The 24755-nt window shown below is 35.3% G+C and overlaps 1 protein-coding gene and 1 long non-coding RNA gene across 4 annotated transcripts; both read left to right on the top strand.

Moving 5' to 3' along the window:
• The first annotated feature begins 306 nt into the window (after positions 1-306).
• Positions 307-18438, top strand: LOC120344859 (uncharacterized). 3 transcript variants are annotated; one of them, XM_078112764.1, is made up of 19 exons: positions 307-675; positions 931-992; positions 2125-2286; positions 2711-3079; positions 3586-3618; positions 5157-5294; positions 5857-5979; positions 6844-6991; positions 9607-9754; positions 10505-11215; positions 12002-12193; positions 12891-12995; positions 13470-13664; positions 14344-14621; positions 15117-15269; positions 15947-16100; positions 16931-17042; positions 17456-17639; positions 17964-18438. In XM_078112764.1, the coding sequence occupies exons 2-19, from the start codon at positions 947-949 to the stop codon at positions 18181-18183; spliced, it is 3471 nt and encodes a 1156-aa protein (XP_077968890.1). In that variant the 5' UTR covers positions 307-675; positions 931-946; the 3' UTR covers positions 18184-18438. The 3 variants fall into 3 exon arrangements, with proteins under 3 accessions (XP_077968890.1, XP_039270114.2, XP_039270112.2); XM_039414180.2 differs by lacking the exon at positions 307-675 and having other exon boundaries at positions 682-992; positions 6853-6991; XM_039414178.2 differs by lacking the exon at positions 307-675 and having other exon boundaries at positions 682-992; positions 5160-5294; positions 17964-18437.
• Positions 18439-23386: 4948 nt separating this feature from the next.
• Positions 23387-24707, top strand: LOC144422964 (uncharacterized). Its single transcript, XR_013475492.1, has 3 exons — positions 23387-23605; positions 23863-23989; positions 24315-24707. It is a non-coding gene; the product is annotated as an uncharacterized LOC144422964 (long non-coding RNA).
• Positions 24708-24755: the final 48 nt, after the last annotated feature.

Below are 24755 nucleotides of genomic sequence, written 5' to 3'. Positions count from 1 at the left end.
AAGTATTAAAATCTTTCTTGCCGGACTGATATTTTCTTGAAAACAAACTTAATACCTGCTTAAAAAGTTTAATATTGTGCATGCTTTTCTTTGAAAGAAGCAAAGAATTTGTTCAAAGTTGAATAAATTTAGTCTTGGTTATATTGTGTTTTCACTGTTTGGAGGAATTTTTATCCTTCATTCAAGGTTTTTAAATATGCTTTTAAAAATATCACGGTCCTCTCAAATTTCGTTACTGAATTAAACCACTTTTAGCATACAAAGGTTGCCCACTCTAGTCGAAATAGTACAATATTTGAATACCAAAGCATTCTATTGTTTCAGTGGAATTCGTCTTATGAAGCTGGGAATGGAATCGATCGTAGAATCATAAATAAATAAAATGGTGTTCCGGTAATGACCTACAAAGATTTGATTTTTAATGATCGCTTCATGACAATAGTTCTTTTCATAGAGCCAGCATGAGCTTTGTGTCGTAACAATCATGTTGATTGTAGAAGTTGACACGACATCATTTACCAAAATATCTTGCCGTAGAGTTTTAAAAGAAGTGTGAAATGTAAACGTATCATGAGCTGAGTATCCGCCTTTTGTATAGCGTTTGGACGATGGCTCTCTCTCTTCGTCGATATTGAATGTGCGCACTGCGCACGCCACTCAAACGATTCAATCGAGGTGGGAACTCCGCATGGAGTGATAGGCCTAGGGCGTAAGCCTATTGCGGAATCGATAAGCTGCGCTCAGCTGTTGTCGATTCGACCGTGAGTCCGTATAAACAAAAGCCTAATATGCAAAGCTAGTTTCGGAAGATACCTCGCATGTCAATTACGTAGTGTAGGGAGTGCAATGACTATATTCAAAATATTGTTAGAATTTCCCGAATAGTCAGCGTAGTTGTAGTATGTTTTCTATTGAGTTTTAATGTTATAGGCTAAGGAAGGGAATAATGACCCACTTCAACACTGACCTAGAAAGAAGAGTACTGCCTCTCGGTACGTAATAGCATTATTTTTTATTAAAACTTTTTCAGCTGAGTTTTATCTTTCTATTTCCCTGTGAGTCTAAAATGGGGCGGCTTGGTGAAAAGAAAACAAGCAAATTGCCATTGGATAAAATGCAAGATGCTGTTTAGTAACATTATTAATTTTAGTAATTCAAGTCTTGCTGCACAATACCACAAATATATTTCTATAACGTTTCGTCTGCAAAGGTCAGATTTCTTCAGACATACATAGTTCACTTAGGTTAGTTATCTTTACTCTTGCTACAGCATCCTTGCAATATATACATACGGATCCACCGGAACAAAAGCATAGAAACAGGATAAGTAGTTAGTCTCGCAGAAACCAAATCATTACAACTATTAATTTCGTTTGAATATTGGCAAAAAGTCCAAAATTTTTTTAACCGAATTGAAATCGCTCACGCATTTCCCATCAATTATATACCATCGTTACATATCCCCACTCAGGATTATAGATATCCGTTTCTAAGAATGTGTGTGTGTTTGGCAGTTGGCCCCTCCGAAAGCCAGATACAATATCAAAAGCGAAGAATAATAATACGATAGCTTTGTGAATATTTTATAACGATATGCGCCATGTCGTCTTGGTCGCTTGCTACTACTGGATATTCCTACTGGTTTCATAATCTTGACTGCCTTTTTCTGGATTTGAAAATACAGATGTTTCCATCTACATTTTATTGACTCTACAGGCATATTTGGCGACCTCATTAAAAGTGGGGTTGATTTTTAGGGGACGGGTGAGCAAATCATCAGTCGCGCAAACGTTTTGTTTCCAGGTTTTCGTTGTATTTCGCCATATTGTTAATGGGCCATAAAAGGCTGTTTATGAGTTTAATTAGATACGATATTTAAACATTGATTGTTAACATTTCATCATTGACTTTTTAAATCAATAGAAGATTTACTTAGTTTCTAATTTTGATTTTTGAAGTTATTTCAATTCGAATTATTTAGTACCCAAAGAATAAATTCATAGCAGTAACTCGCGAATTTCCACTATTTCTAATTACAATCAATTTTACCCTCATAGAGACCGATCCATGGCTCAATACACGTTGCAGATTTTTCGTTCAATTTTCACTTTCTTTAATTAACAGGAAAACTGTTGAATGACAACGATACTGGTGTCGACCAATTGGGATATTTGGTATACGCTCAAGCTTTGGCGAAACTATTACACAGTTGCCGTCCTCCATTGACTGTGGGAATATTTGGTCCCTGGGGTATCGGGAAAACTTTCCTGCTCAAGCACGTTCAAGGTTTGTAAAATATGTGCGTTGTGCACATCGAACAAGTGACCATAAAATAAATCTATTGTTACGCTGGTTAAAATACCCAGAATAGCACAGAGAAACTACAAGGGAATGATTTTAGAGTCTGTCTGAAACAAAAAGCGAAATAACGACTAGCCTACATACAAAGTCACATTCCTCTTGTTTTGCCACTACATTAAAAATGTTGTAACAAACATTAAACTAAGACAAAATATTCTACAAGTCTTATGCTCTAATGCGCCATGTCATTTTCAGCATGTTCAGCCCCATGTCTTAACCTCAACACCGACGCAATACTATTTAGGTTGCAGAAATCTGGGCATTAAGATTGGTTGTCAGACGTGCAGTCCATATAGCGTAGTATACTTTGCTGCCACACACTAACTAACCCGGCAATTCTATTTCGCAGGATTACTTCGAAAGTATGAGCTGCAACAGCGATGTGACGCAGAAGAAGAGGCGAAAATGGCAGCGGGAATCCCTCGAAATAAAAGCTTTGCAGCAAATCTAGAACAGACAGATACAAGCGTATCAGCCGAGAAAGCTACCAAAAAACCACGCTACAGAACTCATAAAACGAACAGGCGTCGTACGTGTATTTGTGTCGGTTGCACCTTACTCACTTTATTAGTTGTTGCTGCTCTTTGCACATTATTAATCATGGTTCTCATACCATCGCTGAGACCATATAACACAACCGTGCATTTTCCCGACATGGATACCATTGAAACAATTACTGGCAACAAACGGATACCATCTGGACGATCAGGAGTATTTGGTAAGCAGTAAACAGTAAAACTTATAGTGGAAGGGCCTTGGCGTGGTAACGGCTGTGATTCTAATAGTTTTCCCTGTCACAAACTAGTTTTATCAATTCGGAAAATGGTTTTAACATAGGTTGATTTTCCGCATGATATATATTATATAAATCGATATACGGAACAAGAAGATAATCGTAAACTTTCAAAATCAAGTATTTGGAACGGTCACATTTATTCACCAAAATATTATTTAATCTACTATTGGACAATGTGCACACGGAATATTATGGTCGCGCGTCCATTGGTACTTGTTCTTGTACTTTATTTCAATATAGCAACAATATCTAGAATGGGTTCCCAGTTTCAACTGTTCTATTCTTGCTTCTTAATTTTACAAATTATATATACCGGTATTTATTGTTGAGGAAGTTACACATAATAGATGATAATAACTTTAGTAGCCAACTCGGTGGAGAAATACATATCGCTAAATATATTTGTTAACGATGTTTTTTTTTTATAGGTTTGAATGAATCTGCACCCGGCTCGGTTGATGGTAAGTTACATCAATTTTGTGGAAATTAGCACCTTAATAATAACAAACATTTCCTGTGTCTTGTGTCTTTAAGGAAATACAGCAACTTAATAAGTCATTGTAAATGATATAAAAATAGGATTCAATATTATGAATCCTATTTGAGTAGTCTAGAACAGCGGTTCCCAACCTTTCTACCCTGGCCGACCGGTAAAATCAGATTAAATATACTCGCGGACCGGCAAAAAATCGAAATGGCCGAAACAAAAAAGAATAACATATATATATTTGCGTAATATAATGCAATGTCGGGCACTCAATATGCTTCTAGACAAAAAAGCACACTGAAAAACATTCCACACGGAGAAAAACTATCAAATAATGTGCCGACCAAAAATTAAAAATGAGTGGAGCATAAAATAATACCCTATATTTGCGTAATGAAATGCAGTGCTGGGCACCCATTATGCGCTAGAAAAAAATCTCACATTCAATACACTCACAATTAACTCCTGTGAGAATTTTGCTGCTGTTTCGTTTCCAATGTAAAGTTGCAAACGAGGCCTCAAAGAAGTTTTTGCAACACGCAGCTCTGCAGCCGCGTGCATCCAATTTATATTCTTCGTTTTAATTGAATCTAGTGATAATTCTAGCGAAAATGTTTTTTCGCGTAACGCAGTAACTGGCTGAAAAGACGGACAACAGTTTGATTGGTCGATTACTAGGCGATGGGTATTCGTTATCATCTAAAATTGTGACAAGTAATACTTTTTTAATCTGGACTGTAAAGTAGAATCGCCATTTTAATCAAGCCATTTCTTTTTCATTGGGTCCATCTTATTAATCCCACTGCAGTTGATCGACGCCTCAAACGAAATGAATTTACATTACAATGACAAAGTCATCGATAACTTGGCAACAGGCTCAAAATCTTACTGTGTCTGGAAAAAATCTCTGCGGCCCATGCTTTTTGCGCGGTTCGACCACCTGTGGGGTCGCAACAAGTTCATATCTTACTGGAATATTATACTGTTCTTGACAGTTTTCTGGTTCAAACAAGGAGATATGCATTACGTTTTATATGGATGGTCATATTAATCAGGAAAGGCACGCAGAACAGAAAAAGCACGCGAGCCGATTTTTAGGCTTCTTAGTTTTGCGAGATTTGATGGAGCGCATTCGCGATGAATCGGAGCCGAAAAAGCGAAAAGTGTAAATGATCGGCGCCAAGATGTCGCGTAAGACGGCGCCAACATGTCGCGAAAGACGTCGCAATATGAGGGAGGAAGAGAATTGCGTAATGAGCCAACGCAACTTTGTCTACGGTAAAGCGATTGAGACGGCATAAAAACAACAAAACAACGAAATTTTTCGCGGACCGGCAAAAAAGCTTCGCGGACCGGCAGCGGTCCGCGGACCGGCGGTTGGGAATCACTGGACTCTAGAATAGTCTACTATTCCTAATTGCCCATCCCAATTTAAAGATTTTATGATTAATTTCCACATTTTGTTAATTGTCTAAACGGATAGTCGACAAATTATGTGTGTTTGCTTTGAAGCAGATGCGAGGACAACTGCAGCGACAATAATCGAAAGTTCTACTTCCTCGAATTCCAAGGACGATGATGATGATGATAAAGGAACAATTCAAACGAATTTGCGTTTGTACTTGGTTCTATTTTCGATAATATTCATAGGTAAATATGTATAGATTGTTTTAAAGGCTGAGTACCAGAATTGAATTGAGTAAAATACTAAAAACGTTTCTGGTGGTTAGATTTTGTGGAATATTCGATTCATATTACAATAATATTTCTTCACTCTGCCGTTTTCATTTCCTGTATAAGATTCGAATGAAATATTTAAATTAATATAAAAACATTTTATTGATATTAAATCTTCACGATAAAAGACAACAGAAAAGCTGAAGTTTGAAATCGCATATGAACGTTTTCATTAGTAAATTGATTTTGTATATTCAGTGGAATATTCCCTTTGGTAGAAAATATTCATATTCACCACCATTCACTGTTAAAGTACAATGTTTCATGCGGACATTCCCGAATTCGATACCAATCGAAGGGGAAAATATAACATGAAGTATGTATCCTGTAGCGCAAGTTTATTGCTCATAAAGTGCCACGTATTTGACTTTATATTTCACTTTCCCATGACAATTGTACTTTTTTTTATTTAATTATTCACAAACAGCCACTCAAGAAGAACTCTGAAATAAATTATCTTCATTCCAATTTGCAGGGATGGTATTCGTGGTGTTTTGCTGCTGTATTGCGAGCACAAACTCCAAGTGTTGGCCACGATTTTTAAGACATTACAGTTTAATTTTTTATGCTGCCTTTACGAGACTGCCATCCGTAAACGGTAAGTTATTTGTTTCTTGTACATTGGGCAAATATATTTATACCAATATGAAACACAATGAAATTTGATAATAATGGTTGTTTCCTTATTAAATTTTATTGTGAGAACACACTCAAGTAAACCTTGTATGTGTTTCCTTACTTCCGCGTGGTAGAATCGGAAATTGAAGTGTTGAAATTTATAACGCTGACTGTTGTTGTTGACTCAAATACGAGTCTATCGTTATGTTTCTACGTTATTGCGTTGCGCTTGCGTTATTGAAGATAACAGCCAGGATTATTGCTCTATCCACATCTGCTATTTAAATGTTTTCTGGTTAGATGAAAAATAAAATTTCAACTAAGAACCGATCCCATATCGATATATTTCCGAAAGCGCAGATTAGGACAAATTTTCAACCTTGGTTGTTGAAAACTGCATGTCAAGTGAACTTGTAGTCCAGTATGAAAGCTATATAAGCGACAAAGAAAATATAATTTCATTGAATTTCTCACCAACTTCTTGTATAATTCTAACTCTAGCCATATCGTCATGTGTTTACTGGATTAGGAACCGTTATCGTATTTTCTCGAAATTCTGAATTCCCGAGAGTCGGTGTCAGAATTTGACTGGTGATAAAATAAGTAATCCCCTCTGTATATCATGATATCATCTTACCAGACTATTAAAAAGGCATACGCAACAAAATTTCATTTTTTTTATTTATTTTATCTCCCGATCGTCCTTTGAGCGGTTGAATAGTCGATTTAGAAATTAAGAAAATAACGTTTCCAATTACTACAAAATTGCCATGTAGTTTATTAATTAGGCCCTACAGTAATTGGCTTTACTTGAAACATGGCACTACTGAGATAAAACATTTAGTCTCTCCAGACACGGACTGGATGGAAGCGAATAATCCTTACATGGTAGTAAACATGAATGACGAAAAAGCCCGACTGCGATATCTCAACCCAGAAGACGATGCTGGAAATATTGAAGGAATAAAACTGAATTCAAATGACATATCAAGGTAATGATTTAATGTGAAATTGTGAGTGATATATGGAAATGTGTCTATTTTTGTAATCACACCAAGCTACTAAAGTCATTTTAACAAACACTCGAAGTTCCTTGCAGTCTGTTCGTTCAGATCGTTAAAATATCTTAGTACTTAACAATTCTCAAGTTGTCTTTTCCCAATTACGCTCCAACTCTGCTTCTCGATAGGTGGTATGGATGGCATATGCTAAATTTTAATCATGAAAGTGTTTCGGCAAAATCGCACATGTCTACCAAAACTTTCTTCGATTTTTTATTGCTTGAGATGATTCATGCTTGAATAGAGTTATATTTCTTGCGAATTTTCATTATCTCTCGGTTGTTAGTAAGCAGCACTTCCATGCGTCAACTGTACTTTAAGTTATGGAATTGCTAAACGTCTATTTTTTGAATACAATCGACTTCCCAATTCCCTGTATCATTGGATTCGGGACTTACCACTTTCGGTTTAGGATGCGTCATCGCATTGTTTTTTTTGTATAATCTGAGGTGACGTAATAATTCATTGAATTACGTCATAGTCAGAATCGAGTATTGGAAGAACCTTGCAAAAATGGAATATGCGGTGGGTTTGCAATTTTACCGGCCTAAAAGACCGGGACACTATCTTGACCAATTGAAGTTAAAAATAAAAATAACGCTGAGTAATTTGCATATCTACCGTGTTTCCCCGAAAATAGGACAGTGTCCTATTTCAATTTTCCTATGAAAAATAACACTAGGGCTTATTTTGGTGAGATGTCTTTTATTTTCATTTATCAAAAACAAAATTAAAAGTATAGAATTACGAGATTCCCAAATATATAAAATATGAAAACCGATATCCATTTACTTATAACATAACCGCTAAACATAGATTATTAATCACCTAAAACGAGTAGGAAAAATCTGTTGCTATCGACTAAGTCAAAAAAAATTCGCGCTATCGACTAGGTCTTATTTAAGGGGAGAGCTTTATTAAAATCATTTTTAAAATTCAGTCTAGGTCTTATTTTCGGGGTAAAACGGTAAGCACGTATTCATTCGTAGATGTTGAGTGCAAGGCCAAACGATGCTATGCCATATTACTAGCAAGCGCCAAGTTAAAAGTTGTATGAAAGTATTATAAACATTCAAAATAGTCCAAATGTTTAAGTTACTCACAAACGATTTCATATATCCAAATGTCAATACAGCAAAAGATTTGTTTCGATGGATGGCCTATTGAAAATAACAGCCAGGAGCATTGCTCTATTCATATGGCCTTGATGTGTATTCTAGTTGGGAAAAAATCAATTTCAACTAAAAACTGATTTGACAACGGCGCAAATTCAGACACATTTTCAATAATTAATGAATTTATTGGTAAAGCTTGAAATTGTTCATGCGCCAATGTATTCATTAATGCGATTTAGCGCTAATTTATGTCATAGCATTTTTCATGTTTCGGTGTCAATACTTCTCACTGTGTATTATTTGTGATCATTTGCATTCCTTTGTTGTGCTGTTGGAATCAAATGGGAAAACATTTTTTGTTGTCAATTAGTCATTATTGCTAAATTAATCTTTATCGAGATTACCTATTTAAAACATCTTAACAAACGTTTTGTGAAATTGACGAATTAAAAACGTTAGCTACCAAATGTCTTGCTGGAAACTGGCAAGTGGAATTTTATTCCAGTATTGGAGTCATATAGGCGCCAAGAAGAATAACAATTCCACGTTAGGGAATTTTTCAATAACGTAGGTTATAATTCTAACCCTACAGCAAACTTCATTTGAATATAGCGTGACCAAGTATCAGCTTGTTATTTTACCATTGGTAAAATCTGATAAAGATAATAGTAAGTTGCGATCGTGGGTTTACAAGTATACTTGATAGATAGAGTAGTGGTGTGACTAAACTGAACTGTGATGTCATAGTACTTCGCTTCTTTTGTAACGGAGTCTTCGATTCTCAATACATTCAGTAATATGTAGGTCATTTGTTCCAGAAAAAGACTTGTGGCGCAATTTGACAATCTTTTTTACCTAGTAATGAAACGGATTAATTTGGACTTGATTGGCGGCACACAGCTCCGTGTAGCTGCCTGAAATATAAACTGCGAATGTCTACACTACGGGATAGTTTAATAGCCTTCATTGCGATATGGAATAAATATATAATCGATCCTAATGCTCTCGAAACTTTTTTGTCGGATTTCCAAGTATCTTTGTTCTAGCATCATTATTCGAAAATTTCAGGGCCAATCGAAATACCTAAACGACGAGGTTGTTTTATTAACGCTTTGTAATTCTTTACCAATACATGCCACACATCCTCACGGAATCCCTACCTGTCTTTGTCGTAATTCATATTTTTCATCGACAATTTTATATTCACAACTCGGACGAAATGACACAGGGAACAAAACTAAAAAAGAAAGCTTAAGCTTGATACATCGGACCAATTTATATTAAAAATACTGAAATACTGATGGTTTATTAACTAGTACTTAACTATTTTATTTTGACTTAGTTATCATTAATGCTACCCGTGCTCAGAATAGATTATAATCCAACCGTTTAACACGCAATCATCTATGAAACACTGTTCTTGTTTTACAGCATGCCTGTTCGATATATTTTCGTTAACTATCATGCATGGCAGTATGCTGGAAGCGATGTACTATGGGCGGGAATTGTAACAAATCTTGCTCAAGCTATTGAGAACGAATTTGGCGCAGTTTGTACTCGACTTTTTCGAATGATACAGGTACAATTTTTTTTTTATCTTTGTATCAAGTGAAAATCTAGGGTATGAAAAAATTTCGCCAGTGGTTAATATTTATGAAGTTCTGGGAAGTAATTTTTTTAAATATCAACAAATGCTTTTTTGTAAAGAAAAAAAAATCATTGATTGTTTGTCCATTTTCTGATGAAAATCGACCAACAGCCATAGCAGTAAAACGCGATTTGAATAAAAATAAAATTGTCCAAATCTGTTTTTACGCGTTACTTACCAGTAAATTTACCGAGTTATGCTTATTAGATAGTCAGTGTCATTTCGAAACTTGTTGACGTGGCATTTCTCATACATAATTCGTGCTTCGACATCGAGATTTGTCAGTGGCTTATACTAGCCATACTATAATATTATATGTTTTTATTTGAATTTCTCCCCATAATTGGGGGGTATTTTGAGTGATATTGTGTATTAAACTTGTAAACTTGGCCTTTCTATTTGTTTACTACCTCGGGTACATTTGAACCAGTTGACAGAAGGATACCTGAACTATAGCAGACTGATAAAGAAATATCGCAATATTTTCTCTCGAATAACAACTTTATTTATCTCCTTAATTTGTCTAATTCACATGTCAATGCCAATGAAAAGCAGACAGTGGAGTTTTTACGTTACACGTCGACGATACGAGTTTTTTTAAAAATGTTTAAAAATGTTATTTTTATACTCGTAAATTCGTTTTATATAAATAGTACTATAAAGTTTGTATTATTTGAACAGGTTGAACGACCTTCTAAATCTGGACCTCTGAAAGCATCTTTGTGGAAAAAGGAAGATCCCAGGGCAATTTATGTGAGGTTTCACTTTACTGCAAATTTTGACGAAGACGTAGGCCAAAAACACGATAGGATTCTACTTATGATGAAAGAATATGGTGTCGTAACACAATGCTGTATATATCGTGAAGACTGGTGGTATGTCCGCTTTTGCAACGACAAAGAGGCGAATTTTGCGCTCAAGGCTTTACAATTAGATAACTTTGACGTTCAAAAGCAACGTCCGAAAAAATGCCATAATAGTCAAAATGTAGCAACCGACAACGCGAATTCAGCTGATATCGATCAAGAAGAAGCGGCACCCAATACGAGACTGGTCCGTAATTCATCTGAAAACAACTGTCAAGGAGATCGAGGCAAAGGCATACCTTTACAAAATTTATCGCCAGTTCAACCACCTCGACCTAGCGGATGTACAGAGCAAGAGTTTCCAACTGCGGCATCACAGAGAACGACGGCGGACGAAGCTGACAAACCTCGATGTTGTTCGCCAGTTTCCTGCTGCAGAAGTTTCTCTCATTTTCAAAGACATCCAAAGACCGTCTGTTGTGGGTGCCCATTTCTTTACTGCTGTGTCGTCTTTGTCGTTGCTGCAATTCTGTTTCCTATCACCCTTTTGATTGTCGCCAATACGCTGGAATTAAACGTGCTAAAGGTAATGTAATTTGAATATGTTATTGTACGCGAAGTACACATATTTATGTTCTTCTGAAAAATTCATGTTATCGCGGAAATAAGTCCCCTTCCTCCACAGCTAACTCACCCCTCGATCTCAAATCTTCAGTACTTAAAGATGGACGAAGCCGCTGGACGGCTATTTCACTTTGTTTATTTTTTTAATTTTCAAACTAGTCCTGTTGGGCCCGACATTTTGTCGAAATATTGTTACTTTATTTTACCTGAAGGTGAACACTTAATTCCATCACGCTTTTCCGCCGATCGTTCCAGCAAATTCGGTATTAACTAAGGCCTTGCCATACCGGTACCGATGCGCAACTTTATCGTCCAAATATTTGAGCATTGCTCTCTTGTTACTGTCATTTAACAAAAAAAAAACGAGCAATTAGTTTTGCTCATGATTCTGACTATGAAGTTAGATCGTTTTAAGCCACCTTATTGGGCATAAAGAGAAACGAGAGACATAGCTTTTTAAACAATAAATAGATCAAGGTCAGTATCTTACAACTGATTTTTGCCTAATTAATAATAAATGATGAAAATAAAAAGAATTATTTCTTCAAGAAAGCATTTTCTAGAAAAAGTATCCAGTTACTCGAATAGGGTTGTGGAGTCGGTGGAAATTTACTGTCGACTTCGACTCCCAACTCCGGATTATAAAAAATTTTGAATTGACTCCGGGTAGTAGAAAATCTTAAAAAAATTATTAATGATTGCACACACTTAGGCTATGCTATCAATGATGTGTAAAATTTCATTTCAGAGTACCAGAACCATTCCGATTGAGGTTCAAATATTTTCTTGGCTTCCTGCAGTGGTCGGCGTCATGGTTGTTGCGTTCCGGTTTTGTTGGGCGATGTGCAATTCTCAAACAGAAAGAATAAGAAAGGCGTTGGCCGGTACAGAAGGAAGTATGGGAACCGCTCTCGGATTTATGAATGATGTGAAAACGGAGGTATTTATTACAGGTTATTTTTAACACTGTCGCCCACAAGTGTATATTGAAAAACAAACTAAAAATAAAATTTGCTCAAAAAGCGGATGTTGATACTATTCTTAATTTCCGATTTATGTTGATTCTCCATCATTATAACGAAACATCACACGCATTTTCTCAGTAAAAAAACGTGCTCAAATTTATTTCGGGAATCAACTCAGATGGAAATTAGTGCACATAGTTCACTAGACGTAGAAATAGATCTTAAATTTTCCATTTGTATAATTTTTGAGTCAGGTGTATTTTAAAACGATCCTAAATGCGCATTTGTCACCTTCCCAATGATAATTTTTTTTATTTAGTTCCTGATATTTACACTGCATATCCACCTTTTCACATACGGTGTCCATTACATTTAATATACTTTGAATATGTCAATTAGTTTGTGGTCCACCAATGCAATTAGTGCAATTCAATAGAGCAATCGATTTGGAAAAAATTTGTTCAGTTTCGGAATGATTCTACGCAACCCGAAACCACCATCTATTCTCTATTGAATACATCTAACAATGGTTATTTAATATCACTGAGTTAGAAGAAAATTCCCTGTTTTTATTCGCACAGCTCCTTAGCTATCTAATTTCTCGAAATTTCCGTATAAAGAAATTACGTATTGATGTGTATTGCACCTATAATTTCTTATACTTATTCATAGGTAATGCTTATGACTCAATTGATCAACTGCATAAGATTTACTCATCGTATAAATTATAAAATTGTTATCACTATTGATGATCTTGACCGATGTCCTAACGATAAGGTGAGTCATGTGATCAAGACAATTGACTCAACTGGTACATAATTTTAGAAAAATACTGCCTACTTCTATATGTAAATTTGTATTCGTATCATTAGTTCATGAAGAGCCATTTAAATGCACTTGCAGCCGCTAAGTTACTTGCGATTGTGACACCAAGTACATGTTAATTCAATAGACCCTTTATTTTTCTGGCAACACTCAAAATGTCGTTTTTTTATACTCATTTATCGTGTTTGTGCATTCTGCCATAAGTTTTTGGCACTCTATCTATTCCTCAATCATTACTGATATCGAGAAAAACTTTATTAATAATCAACTATCAATGTACCGTATTTTATTCAAATTTTTTGCTCATTTTTTACTGCACTATTATTGTTCGTCTATTTGCGTCTAATAATATAGGCATTTGAGTGAATATAATAAGTATTTTGAGTGCAAGCGTTACATTGCTGATATTTTACACCAATCATACAGGTCAAGTCTGTCCTGGAAGCTGTAAGCATCCTGTTGAGTGATAAATCGTCACCCTTCCTATGTCTTATAGCGGTTGATTCCAGGGTAGCTGTGAAATGTATCGAGCAGGATATGGGTGAAGTTATGTTGAAGGCGAACTTAACAGGACACGAATATCTGAAGAAAATCATAAATTTGCCATTTTGTTTGCCGGAGGTAATGGCTTGATTCTCTTGTGTATACTATTGGTTATGAACCTGGATTTTAAAGAAATACTCACACAAAATGCACGTGTTGGCGATATGTTCACATCACCACACGAAATTAAACTGGGATGCAAATCATGACGACATCATTTCTCAATCGTGAGATCTGATAACTATAGGCACCCTTGACTTTACGACTGGCCTTATATAGTTCATTTATTGTGAAGTAATACCTTCTTTGACCCTTAAAGCTTCATCCGATGGTCAAATTCTCACGTGCACCGTGTTTTGAGAACTATCCAAATGCATGACTTCATATTTCTCAAGCAAAAAGTTGATGCAACGATGCATTTACTACAAAGTATCATAGTAACATCTTAATTGGTTGCCTTTTGTCAGAATTTTATACCTATCCCAGGTTAGAAGGCTTCAAATAAAGAATTTATTTTTATTTATTCAATTATTTTATTTATTTTACTTCTCATACCTATTGCGTTTTTCCGAAAAAAAAAAAAAACTCAAAATCTATTAATATTTACATTGTAGTATATTTAGATTAGACGTGGAGTTGGAGAGCGCTGATTACAATTTTAGTTGATCACCGTTGTCACGTTGAATTGCTATGTATTTCAACGTTATCTGTTTCAAATATGTTTTTGCATAAACCCATTTCAGCTCATTATTTACAGGTTGCAGGAAATGCAAAAAGAAAGTACTTCGCTGGTATTATGGACATTGCTGACGAAACTATGTTGGGACGTTTCCCAGTTCTGGATATTAATCAGGCCGGATCATCTGGTGCGGACTCTGATCACCACCCTTCCAGCAAAGGTGATCAGTTAGATTCTATTGGAATCAAGAAACATCATTCAATTGCCACAGATGAAGACAAAGCCGAATCAAGAATTAAAATCCCAGGTGATGTTGTTGGGAACAATACTCGCAAATTGGAGATTGAAGACCACAGGTTTGTTTCCCTGATATATCCATGTCACTCCGATTCCAGGAAAACAAAATTAGTGAGAATTACCTATCTGAAATGCTATCTTATAGGTTAGCTTTACAATTTCCCATAGTAAATTGAATTTTTCAATGTATTAACGATATGTGCTTCTTCATATGTGGGTATAGTTTTCATCACTTTTTGTGCCATATGATTTTTGTACTACAATTCGCGGATGGAGACTGTATCCAATGTCATCTGCGTGTGTACGTTTTATTTTCAGGATATTAATTCGAAACGTTCTGCCTGTATTTGTAATCTATTTTTTGATGAGATATTCATAATAAATACCGTACGCGTATGTATTTGTTCTTTATTATATATATCTTCGCATAATTTGTACCAAAGACTTCCCGAAACGAAAAATATACTTTTGTAGCGCATGAAAACTTGAACAACGGAAGACAGCTGAATCGAATCCGTTTGTTGTCACAAGTAACAACCTATTCTTTTTTTCAGTTCGGTTTCCGAGCATGATGATGAAGATGGTGGTAGTACAACTTCCGTTGACGGCAAAGGAAAAGCTCATCCTTCCGTAACTTTGCCAACTGCTCAAGAAAACAATGATAACACAGAAGAAAACCAGTTTTCAAGATTTCTTTTCAAATGCAGGTTTGTTTGGTCCATACTCATGAACGACAAGGAATATTTTAGGTTTGGGGTGAATTTCATAATCTAATTTATCTGCAATGTTTAAGAGACAACAGTACTTTTGCGCGATAACTATAGATTTGAATCTTGTTGGTAAATAGAATTCGAAGTTGTGTAATCGTTTTTCAGAATCCTAAAACTAAATTTAAGTTTCTTCAGTATAAAAATGTGAAGCAAAAAAAGAAATTTTATAACATTTTAATATACATATATACGTGAGATATTTTAGACACGAAGGGTAAATTAGGGATCGTTTTGCCAAGTTGTTTTTGCTGGGAAAATTCGCCTTTTTCCACAACAAGAGTACCAATCGTTCTCAAATGTCGCTAGAAGGCTATTAGTTTTATTTTTTTAATTCGCGTGAGTCCAGTGGCACCCGATATTTCATCCGACATTTTGCTTTTTATGTAACCCATAGGAACACTTTTTAAATCATATGGAAACTTTATATGATCTTTAACCTTACATGCTATCTTGTCTATTTATTAGAACACCGGTGTTATCAAAATTTGATTTGATTATGCGTTGAAATTAAAACCAAATACCTAACCTGTTTTTTTTTTTATATTTTATACACTACTTTTCAGTCTTAGCATTGTTGCCTAACCAATAATATACGTATACATACCGCGATTTAGGGAAGCTTTGGAATCTGCTTGGTCAGACAAACACGGTCAGATATCAACAAGCGGATTTATCCGTCAACATATTTGTGGGAATCCAAGAAATATGAAAAGAATATTCAACGTTCTATCACTCACAACTCAGCTTATGAGATGCATGGAAGAACGGGTAAATTCCCATTTAATAATATTCATTTTCAATTTATTTCTTCTCCGATGTGCAAATAATTGCTTTTATATATAGCCTACTAACATCAGTGGGAACGTGATGGAAATTCTAAAGCCGTTCCATTATGATCTCATGTATATCATATTTTGGCATACATCATTCTCCTGAGCAACTTGAACACCTAATTTGGGATGACGCTCGGCGGGATGCTTGGGGGATGGGTGCTGGCTAGTTTCGAATGAATTGCAAATTAGGAATTTCATTCGCCTCGATCGCTCATTATGTACTATGCATAACAGTCGCGCTTTCGTTTGGTATATGTTCTATTCTATAAGAGATGTTCGGGTTCAATTTCATTTTTTATTGTTCATAACGCTATGAGTGTGTAATGGAATTGAAACCCATTTCCAGCCATTTAATACAATTTGGTCCAACCTGCAAATGATTAACCAACAATAAGTATTATATCGTAACTAATGTAGATTAAGAAAACATCATTGAAATTGAATATACGGTAAGTAGTTGGTTATACAAGGTTTCGGCTAAATTTTTGAATATCGCGTTTATTCATTGTAAAAGTGTATAAATTGATTAGTTGCCAGATATCACATAAATTACTGCCTGGTGATGTTTAATGGGGTCGCATAGCGTATTTTATGAGATGATCCATGTCATTGCTCTCAATGCAATCAGGCACTTAGACACCTGAATGAGTATGTTAAACTGGAATGTTTTCAATTAGACAAAACTTACACTATTTCACATTAAACCCTGAACTAACTGACGACTTTTTTGTTCATATTTTAATTCAATGCTATACAATTTTACAGAGAATGCGTCGGAAATATGTTGCAATTCATTCAAAAAATTCAAATCAATCTCACTACAGATCGGACAGAAGAACGTCGGTCTTTAACAGCAATTTAGCGCCAGAAGATAACGGTAAATATTTTTAATTTCGACTGACTTTGGTGCGATAGTCTGAGGTTTGTCTCAATGCTATCTGCAAAGTATAGTTACGTTACTAGTAACTTTAAGATATATAAACTAGTTTGATTGTATATTTTATCTTTGCGCATTTCTACTTCGGAAATATTCGATATTGGTTTATAAGAAATAAGTATTTTTTCGTATTTTTTACGATTCTAGAAGGGAAAAATGTATGTTCTTACTCGGAACGAGTTGATCACTCATGAAAATTCGTTTTCCTAGTTGTGCTGGAATCTGACTTAGCTAGTTTAAACTGCCTTCAACTTAATCCATACTCGCATGTCATTATATTCATATACAGTAGTTTGATTCTTCCGTAACACTTTTCAATTCCAATATTTTAAATATATGTTTACTATTGACAGAACCTCTGTTTAAATGGACTCGTGCTGAGGCTGAAGATCTCGTTCGCTGGATCGTATTGACAGATCAGTGGCCTTACAGAGTTAGTTATATCTTGCAAGTGATTGACGATTCGGATCAGAGAAGGATGGCTAAAATGACGAACAGAAAAATTGAATTAGATGCAAAACTCAGTGACATATACGAGTAAGCTTAACGTTCATATAGGCCTACTCATGAGTCATGAGTATCTTCTACATTATTAAACTGAATAGCTGAGAAATATACCCTCTGTACCTAAAGCTAAATTCTGTAAGACATTTTTTTTCTATGTACCTACATACATCTCTTTGAGGAGGTTTAGATTTTGTCGAATGATACCATTATAATTTCTCGTCTGCCTGATTTTCCTGTTGTTTCTACTCGATATCAGTGTGATTTTGTCCTGGACTGAGGCTAGCAAACATAGAAACTCTAAATAGTTTGGCATCGTCCACGATTTGGGTGTTTAAAACAACCTTCTCTGTTTAGAAATTACGTTGAACAGGAAATTGCAGACGGAGGTAGTGTTTCTATGTTAACATTAGACGAAGACCCTGCATTGCTGCGCAGTTTCCTCCGAGGAAGTCCTTCCCTCACAAGACGGAAAGTAACCGCACTATTTCCAGTTACTCTCAACCTCGACCAGTCAATTAGATCTGGAATCTCTCGTCATCGATCTTGTCCCAGGTTCAAGGAAGAAGTCATTTGATGGATGCCTTTTCTAAAAATGACCAACATGCATATATATTTACTATAATTTATCCACGCTTCCGTCAGCATTTCGAATTTCTTGCCTGAGTAATAAAAAAAGTCTTGCCTTCCGTTGATGGATTATCTTGCCTCGATACCAACGAGCTTTTTTGTCACTTGTCTCTTAAGATTATGTATATTCATATCGTTTTTTTTTTAAACTTTTTCCATCGAATATATTGTTGTGGTAAACTATAAAAGTGGATTTGTTGGATCATTTTGGACATCTAGGACCGGGGGAAAGGATTTCGTTCGTAATCTGTAATATGCAATTAGACTAGACCTCACACAAGGCAGTTTTATTCAGGGATATCTTTCAACCAAACTTTCTGTAGAGTTCGGTTTTCCGGCGCTCCAAAAATATGTGTACCAATATGGAGGTAACTAATTTTGTTACACCATTTTTATAACAAGTTGTGTAAAGGGACTGAAACCTATGGGCAGGGGGTATATTCACTTGGCTAACGCAGGCAGTCCCCGAACTCGTAATATAACTAAAATAACGAAAATCGTAATAAAATCATGACCCAACCGTAACTACACATACTACGGGAGTACCTTTCTACGTGCTTGACAATGCGCTAACGTTGAAAGACATAGTAGTTGGTCACTAATAACATTCTGTGTCTAACCTAAAACGATTGTCAGAAATCTTGTTCATTCAACCCATAAATATTGATTTAATGAATATAAAGAATTTTCTGGTAAAAGTAGCTATAAAATTCATTTTCAAGATAGACTTTTCGAGAAAAGCTAGACATTGCAATCAATATACATGCCAATCATCCAATGCTATGACGTATATACTGCATTTTAAGTATCTCATGCCTAGACTGGTTCCAAAGCACGTAGATCGTATTCGCGAAAAGGACTTGAGAGAAAATGAAATTTCCAACACTATGTCCCGCTGTAGGGGGTATGAAATTTGTAATTACCAAGTTAAACCGTAACAGCTATTGGGTTCGGAGGTCGGAAAACGGGGTTTCAAAATTTTTGAAGGTTTAAAAAGAGTTTCAAGCTGCAAAACTTGTTATGTATGTTACAAAGGGGGGATGGGTGCCGACATCAACTTCTCCGCCCTCCTGGTTAGGCCCCTGCGGCGAATCACTAAGTTCACACTAGAAAGAGAAAGCTTCCACCACAAAAATTCGAGTAAATATTCTTTCCCCCGTCCTGGGAAGTGAGACATCCACGACTTACGCCTTTCAACAGTATTGAAATTACGGTAAAATGCTACTCAAAACATGTAACGACTGACGTTTTTTTACAGTAATACTCTTACAAAGCGCGAGTTGTTGAACGTTTAAACAGCATTTCACCGTAACTCCAACACTGTTAAAAAGCGACATTCACTTAACGTTTAAATGGCATTTCACCGTAACTTCAATACTGTTAAAAAGCGAATCAAATAGTATAGTCATTTTTATTCTTGCCACAGTTTCCTTGCGTTACACGCATACGGCATACGGATCCTCTTGCGCAAATGCATAACGCAAGGAAAGGTAGTCTCGCGCATCCCCGACAGATAGTTACGTTCATGTTTGCGTAGCATTTCACCGTATACTATTCATATTCGATTTTACTGAAGGTATTAGTTTGGTTCACAATCCAATATACCGACTCTATTCTTTCCTCCTCTATTATGCTGACAAATTTGTAGTCAGGGATGAATTAACCACTAAGCAAAATGAGCAATTCTTACGAATTGAGCTTTTATTATGCTATTCTGGTATACATTGTAATAAATGGTAACAAAAATTGCATTCGAAATACAGAATATTCCTCACAAATAAACGCAGATTTTAGCAATACTTGCTTACATCATAATAATGTAAAAATGCAGAAAGACAGTATGTCAAAATAATCCTGTCCAATGGAATGATGAAACTTTTATGCTGCTAATGAAAGAATATATCACGCGTTAAAAACATCAGTCAATGAATATACTAGCACACTTGGTAAATGATACTTCACAGATAACATCTCATTATAATTTTGAAACGTAAAGAATATAAATATCCAAGCCAACCCACCTCATGGTATACAACAATAGGGAATTTTGTTTTGTCGTTTCAAGATACAACGTTTGGCTTGATCGAGGTCACAATATTCAAATTAACAAATTGAATGGAATATAAAAAATGCCAATTTTTGAGGCAATTTCATTGAGAATGCGCCCGCAGAGTCGAGCGTATTGGCAACAGTGGAAATTTTGTATACGTGTGTGCAGTTATCAACGTATTCAGTATTCACGCATTTTTGTTTATGGAATCTTTACCGATCACTCGATCTCGAGCTATTTTGAAAATTTTAGTTGATCGCGGTCGAAAGCAGGTGGCCACGCTGTTTCACGGTCATCAATTATAAAGAAACAATAACATTATATGTCTAACTCTAACAGTTGGGGTTACACGAGACTAGCTACGTTTCCTTGCTTTATGTTTCCGTATTCCGTAGAGGATCCGTATGCGTGTAACGCAAGGATGCTATGGACCTTTCCCCGAGCATCGACTTCCTTGTTTACTTCGTGACATTGGCCAATCAGCAAGATGCAAAAAGTGACGTAACAATTTCGCATCAGCTCAGACACTTTTCTCACTCAGACAGATTTTCAAGCGTGGTCGTAAACATTACCTCGTTTTCGATTTTTTGGACTCTATTCGTTAATTTTCTGTTGTGTTTCGGAAACTTAAATATGAATCAGATAATTCAATGATCACTCTGTCTTCCTAGGAGTTTTAATTTAATTTCAGTAATAAAAAATTAGTGTATAAATAGTTATCATAGACTAGGCTAAAATTCTTTACCGGTACTTTTAAAAAACAGATTGTTGTATGTGATGAATCATAATGATGGTTTAAAACACATACCCCATTTTACAGGCGCCAACTCGCGAAAGCACTTAAAATATCCCCGAAAATTTTGCAATGGTAAAGTATAGGGAGAATTTTTCGGGGGTCAAAGGTCGGGGAAAGGTCCATAGCGAGAATAAAGATAAATATTCTATTTGAATCAAACAAAGGTATTTTTTGTGTTAGTGTACACTGTACAGTAAGACTTTTGAATTGAATTAAACGTTATGTATATATTTAATAATTATTGACATGATTGTTTATTACTTTCGACAAGTATATTGCGCTTGGTACAGAATAGAAGCGCCATAGCAATTTCTGCGTTGTGAATGTGAATATATTTCCTGATTTTCCATGGCACTATTACAGAGTACATGCAGAAAATACTGCGGAATCTTGAGAGGTCGCATATATTTTCCCCGAACTTCGAATACAACCGGCTGTGTCCTCAGTAAATATGAAAAAGAGTAACAAGACAACTATTCCCAGGAAAGGATATGATATTCCTCGTCATTGTCGGCTCAATACTTGATTTCATTCACAGTCCCTTAATTAAGAGTAGGTACGCAGTAACTGAATCACGCCATTGTATGCCCTGCGTTATACATATGCCATAAAGCCATGTGTCTTTCAACAATATTCCAATCAATTTATTATTATGTCATAAACGTTTAATTATTATTTCATAAACGTTATAAAGGGCGGATAGGCTAATCTTGGAGCCCAAACATATAGGCTACGGCAGGGGTCGGCAAACTGCGGCCCGCGGGCCAGATCCGACCCGCGAAACAATATAATCCGGCCCGCTACGCTTCACTGAATTATAATAACAAAACAACTGTATTGACGATTATATTCTTTACGAAACAGAATTTGTTTTGAGACACTAAATTATATTATAACCTAACAAGTATATAATTTACAATCACTCGTTTAATGAGCCTATAAATTGATTATAATTAGACAAATTTTGATGCTGAGTGCAAATGATTTAATGGCGCAGAAAATATTCAAATTATCAGTTTTCGCGCGCTGCTTGAAATATAACTGAAATCTTTCTAAGAAAAAAGTGATTCATTGGCCATTCCCTCGGTTTTTAACTTTCTAAAAATATGTGCGCCCGCCAATGACTTGCTACCTTTAATTTTGGCCCGCGAACGACAAAAGTTTGCCGACCCTTGGGCTACGGTGTCTCACTTCGCTCATGCTCCATGATATTAGTCTCTGATCAAGTACGGACTTATAGCTTTTATGTATTCTGTAAAGTGCCAGTATACTTATCAATTTCTAAGTTTTACTGATATTGCGTTTTAATAAATCTGTGTTTATTCCATATATATACATTATTGTTTTATTCCGGTAGTTATTTCATCCATGTGTCATTCTTAGATTTCAATTTTTACCTGCTAACGTCATGCCTTTCACCAATCGATAACTCCGGCACTTGTCTCCGTCCACTTTCATTTCCAACACCGACGAACAAACCAACGTTATCTAATATGATTAAGCTGTCTTAACAGCTTCTCCTCACTGGATAAAATCCCATTCTATTGACAGCATGCCGGGGTGATATATGTATCCCGTTGCTGTCTGACTTTCGCTGCTGTTTCCATGGTTACTCGCATGATGGGGGTTCGTACTTCGTATTGGTTATTTGTTTCTATTTCAATTGGGCGTCTTCTGGATATCCAGGCCGCCTCGACGTACCGGTATCGATAAGGACCAAGCGGCAAACAAGTATTGCGAAAGTCTGATATATAATTATCCAACCGGTTTACTATTCACGGATCAAATACTTATTCAAATATATATATATATATATATACTGTATGTCGTTGGTGGAGTTGTGTAAGATTAGCTTCGTGACGTGAAAACTCATCCAATATTGAGTGAATTTTAATTATATAATTTAAAATGTTAATTTTCCAGATTTTCTGTTTGTAACATAACCGCTAACAATTTTCAAGCACTGTCAATGCATACAGACGACGAAATAGCGTCATTATCAACGATGGTGGAAATTTCGAGAAAACTTCAAACAGAAAAAGAGACGAACATTCTATTACGTAATTTGTGAAAAAAAAAGCATTCAAACGGAATCACTGCCTCAACCATGTTATGTATATATACCATGTTACCAGGCATAGCCCACAAATAGCCCTGTAACATTAATATGTACAAAAAAATAGAAAGAAAAACGCAGTCAAAATTTATATCATGCATACTTTTCAATAAAAAGGCAGAGTTTAGGAATTCTTGCTCACATTATTAGTACGCAGACATATCAGAAAGACGTGTATATTAAAATAATTTGCAGCGATCACAAATAAATAATGAAACCTAAGAAAAGCATATAACTAACTATAAAAATTTCCCAACGATTTGGTGAATGATAATTTGCAAACAAACATTCAATTACAAGCGTTGTTTTTACAGTCGTTAACACATAATAAAGTTGAAATCAAATCAGAAATTCATCAAAATGAAGATTCTACTCATCTCTCTTCTTTGCATAAGCCTTGCGGCAGCGTAAGTATATTAATGTCAATTGTTTATTATAAAAGGATTTAACATAATAACACTGAACAAATATATAAATGGAGACAATATAAAAAAAAAATCAGAATTATTCGATTTAATATTTTAGACAAGACGAATATTCGATATTATTATTGACCGTATAAATAATAGAGATACGTACTTATTTTTGAATTACAAATAATTGCATTGGTTACATACAATGTTTTCAAAGTTAGATTGATCAGTTTAAATTCGAAATTTTTTAGGCAAATCGGAGGTAGATTCTGTGGAAATAAACTATGTGACTCTGCGCACGATGCTTGCTGTCAAGATATATATCTTGAAGATCCTGGAGTAAGCGACCCCCCGTTCTGTGGATACAGAAACGATAATGTTAGTATATTGATCTTAAAATATACGTTTCATGTTATGGCAGCGTATATATATATATTATAAGCACATTTTGCTTTACATTCCGCCAAAGTAAAATAATCTTCCATTAGTTCTTTACCAGCACCACTTGGTTACCAGAAATGGAGATGTGACTGCTATACCAAATATTCACTACCTTTAACAGCCAATTAGTGAGCAAAAGTTTTCAATGAAAATCGTGTTATTGAAATTTTGTAAGCTTCTGACAAGATATTACAATTTCCCCCTTAAACTATATTTTGTAAAAATACCTGTTTTGTATTCTGACTATAATTCTTTTTTACAGGGCTACAGAACAAACAAGCACTACTTGAGGCTCTGCAACATCCGTTTTACTTCGTAATTCAATAGTGATCAACATTATCATTGCAATCAGAGTCTTAATTTGATACCACTCATCAGTAATAAACTAATTGCCAAGAAAAATCATTTTTTATTGTCTCAAAATACAATGTTGCATATAATAAGTAAGTTTCTGTTCTCCACCAGTTATTGTTATTATTCTATGTTTGGAAATGTCGACGTTAAGACGAAGAAATAAAGAAATCTAAAGAACGAACAGCTATTAAAGATTGACTAGAACATTTAAAAGTGTATTATGTGTTTCAATAATTATATCGTATTTTGACTTTGGGTGCATACTGTTGATTCCAATGAAATACAAGAATTATAACCAGAATTTGTTGTTTATTTTTAATTAATCAACTTGTAAACAGTCGACTATTAT

Source organism: Styela clava, chromosome 5, assembly GCF_964204865.1.
Source record: "Styela clava chromosome 5, kaStyClav1.hap1.2, whole genome shotgun sequence".
NCBI lineage: Eukaryota > Metazoa > Chordata > Ascidiacea > Stolidobranchia > Styelidae > Styela > Styela clava.
Note: the sequence above shows the minus strand (reverse complement) of the source record. Positions and strands in the feature narration are given on the sequence as shown.

Bases quoted from the DNA above. Each gene is read 5' to 3' on its own strand.
- LOC120344859 (XM_078112764.1), top strand. From the start codon at position 947: ATGACCCACTTCAACACTGACCTAGAAAGAAGAGTACTGCCTCTCG. The intron at 2,287-2,710 runs GTTTGTAAAATA...TCTATTTCGCAG, and splicing joins CCTGCTCAAGCACGTTCAAG to GATTACTTCGAAAGTATGAG. The intron at 17,640-17,963 runs GTAAGCTTAACG...TTCTCTGTTTAG, and splicing joins AAACTCAGTGACATATACGA to AAATTACGTTGAACAGGAAA.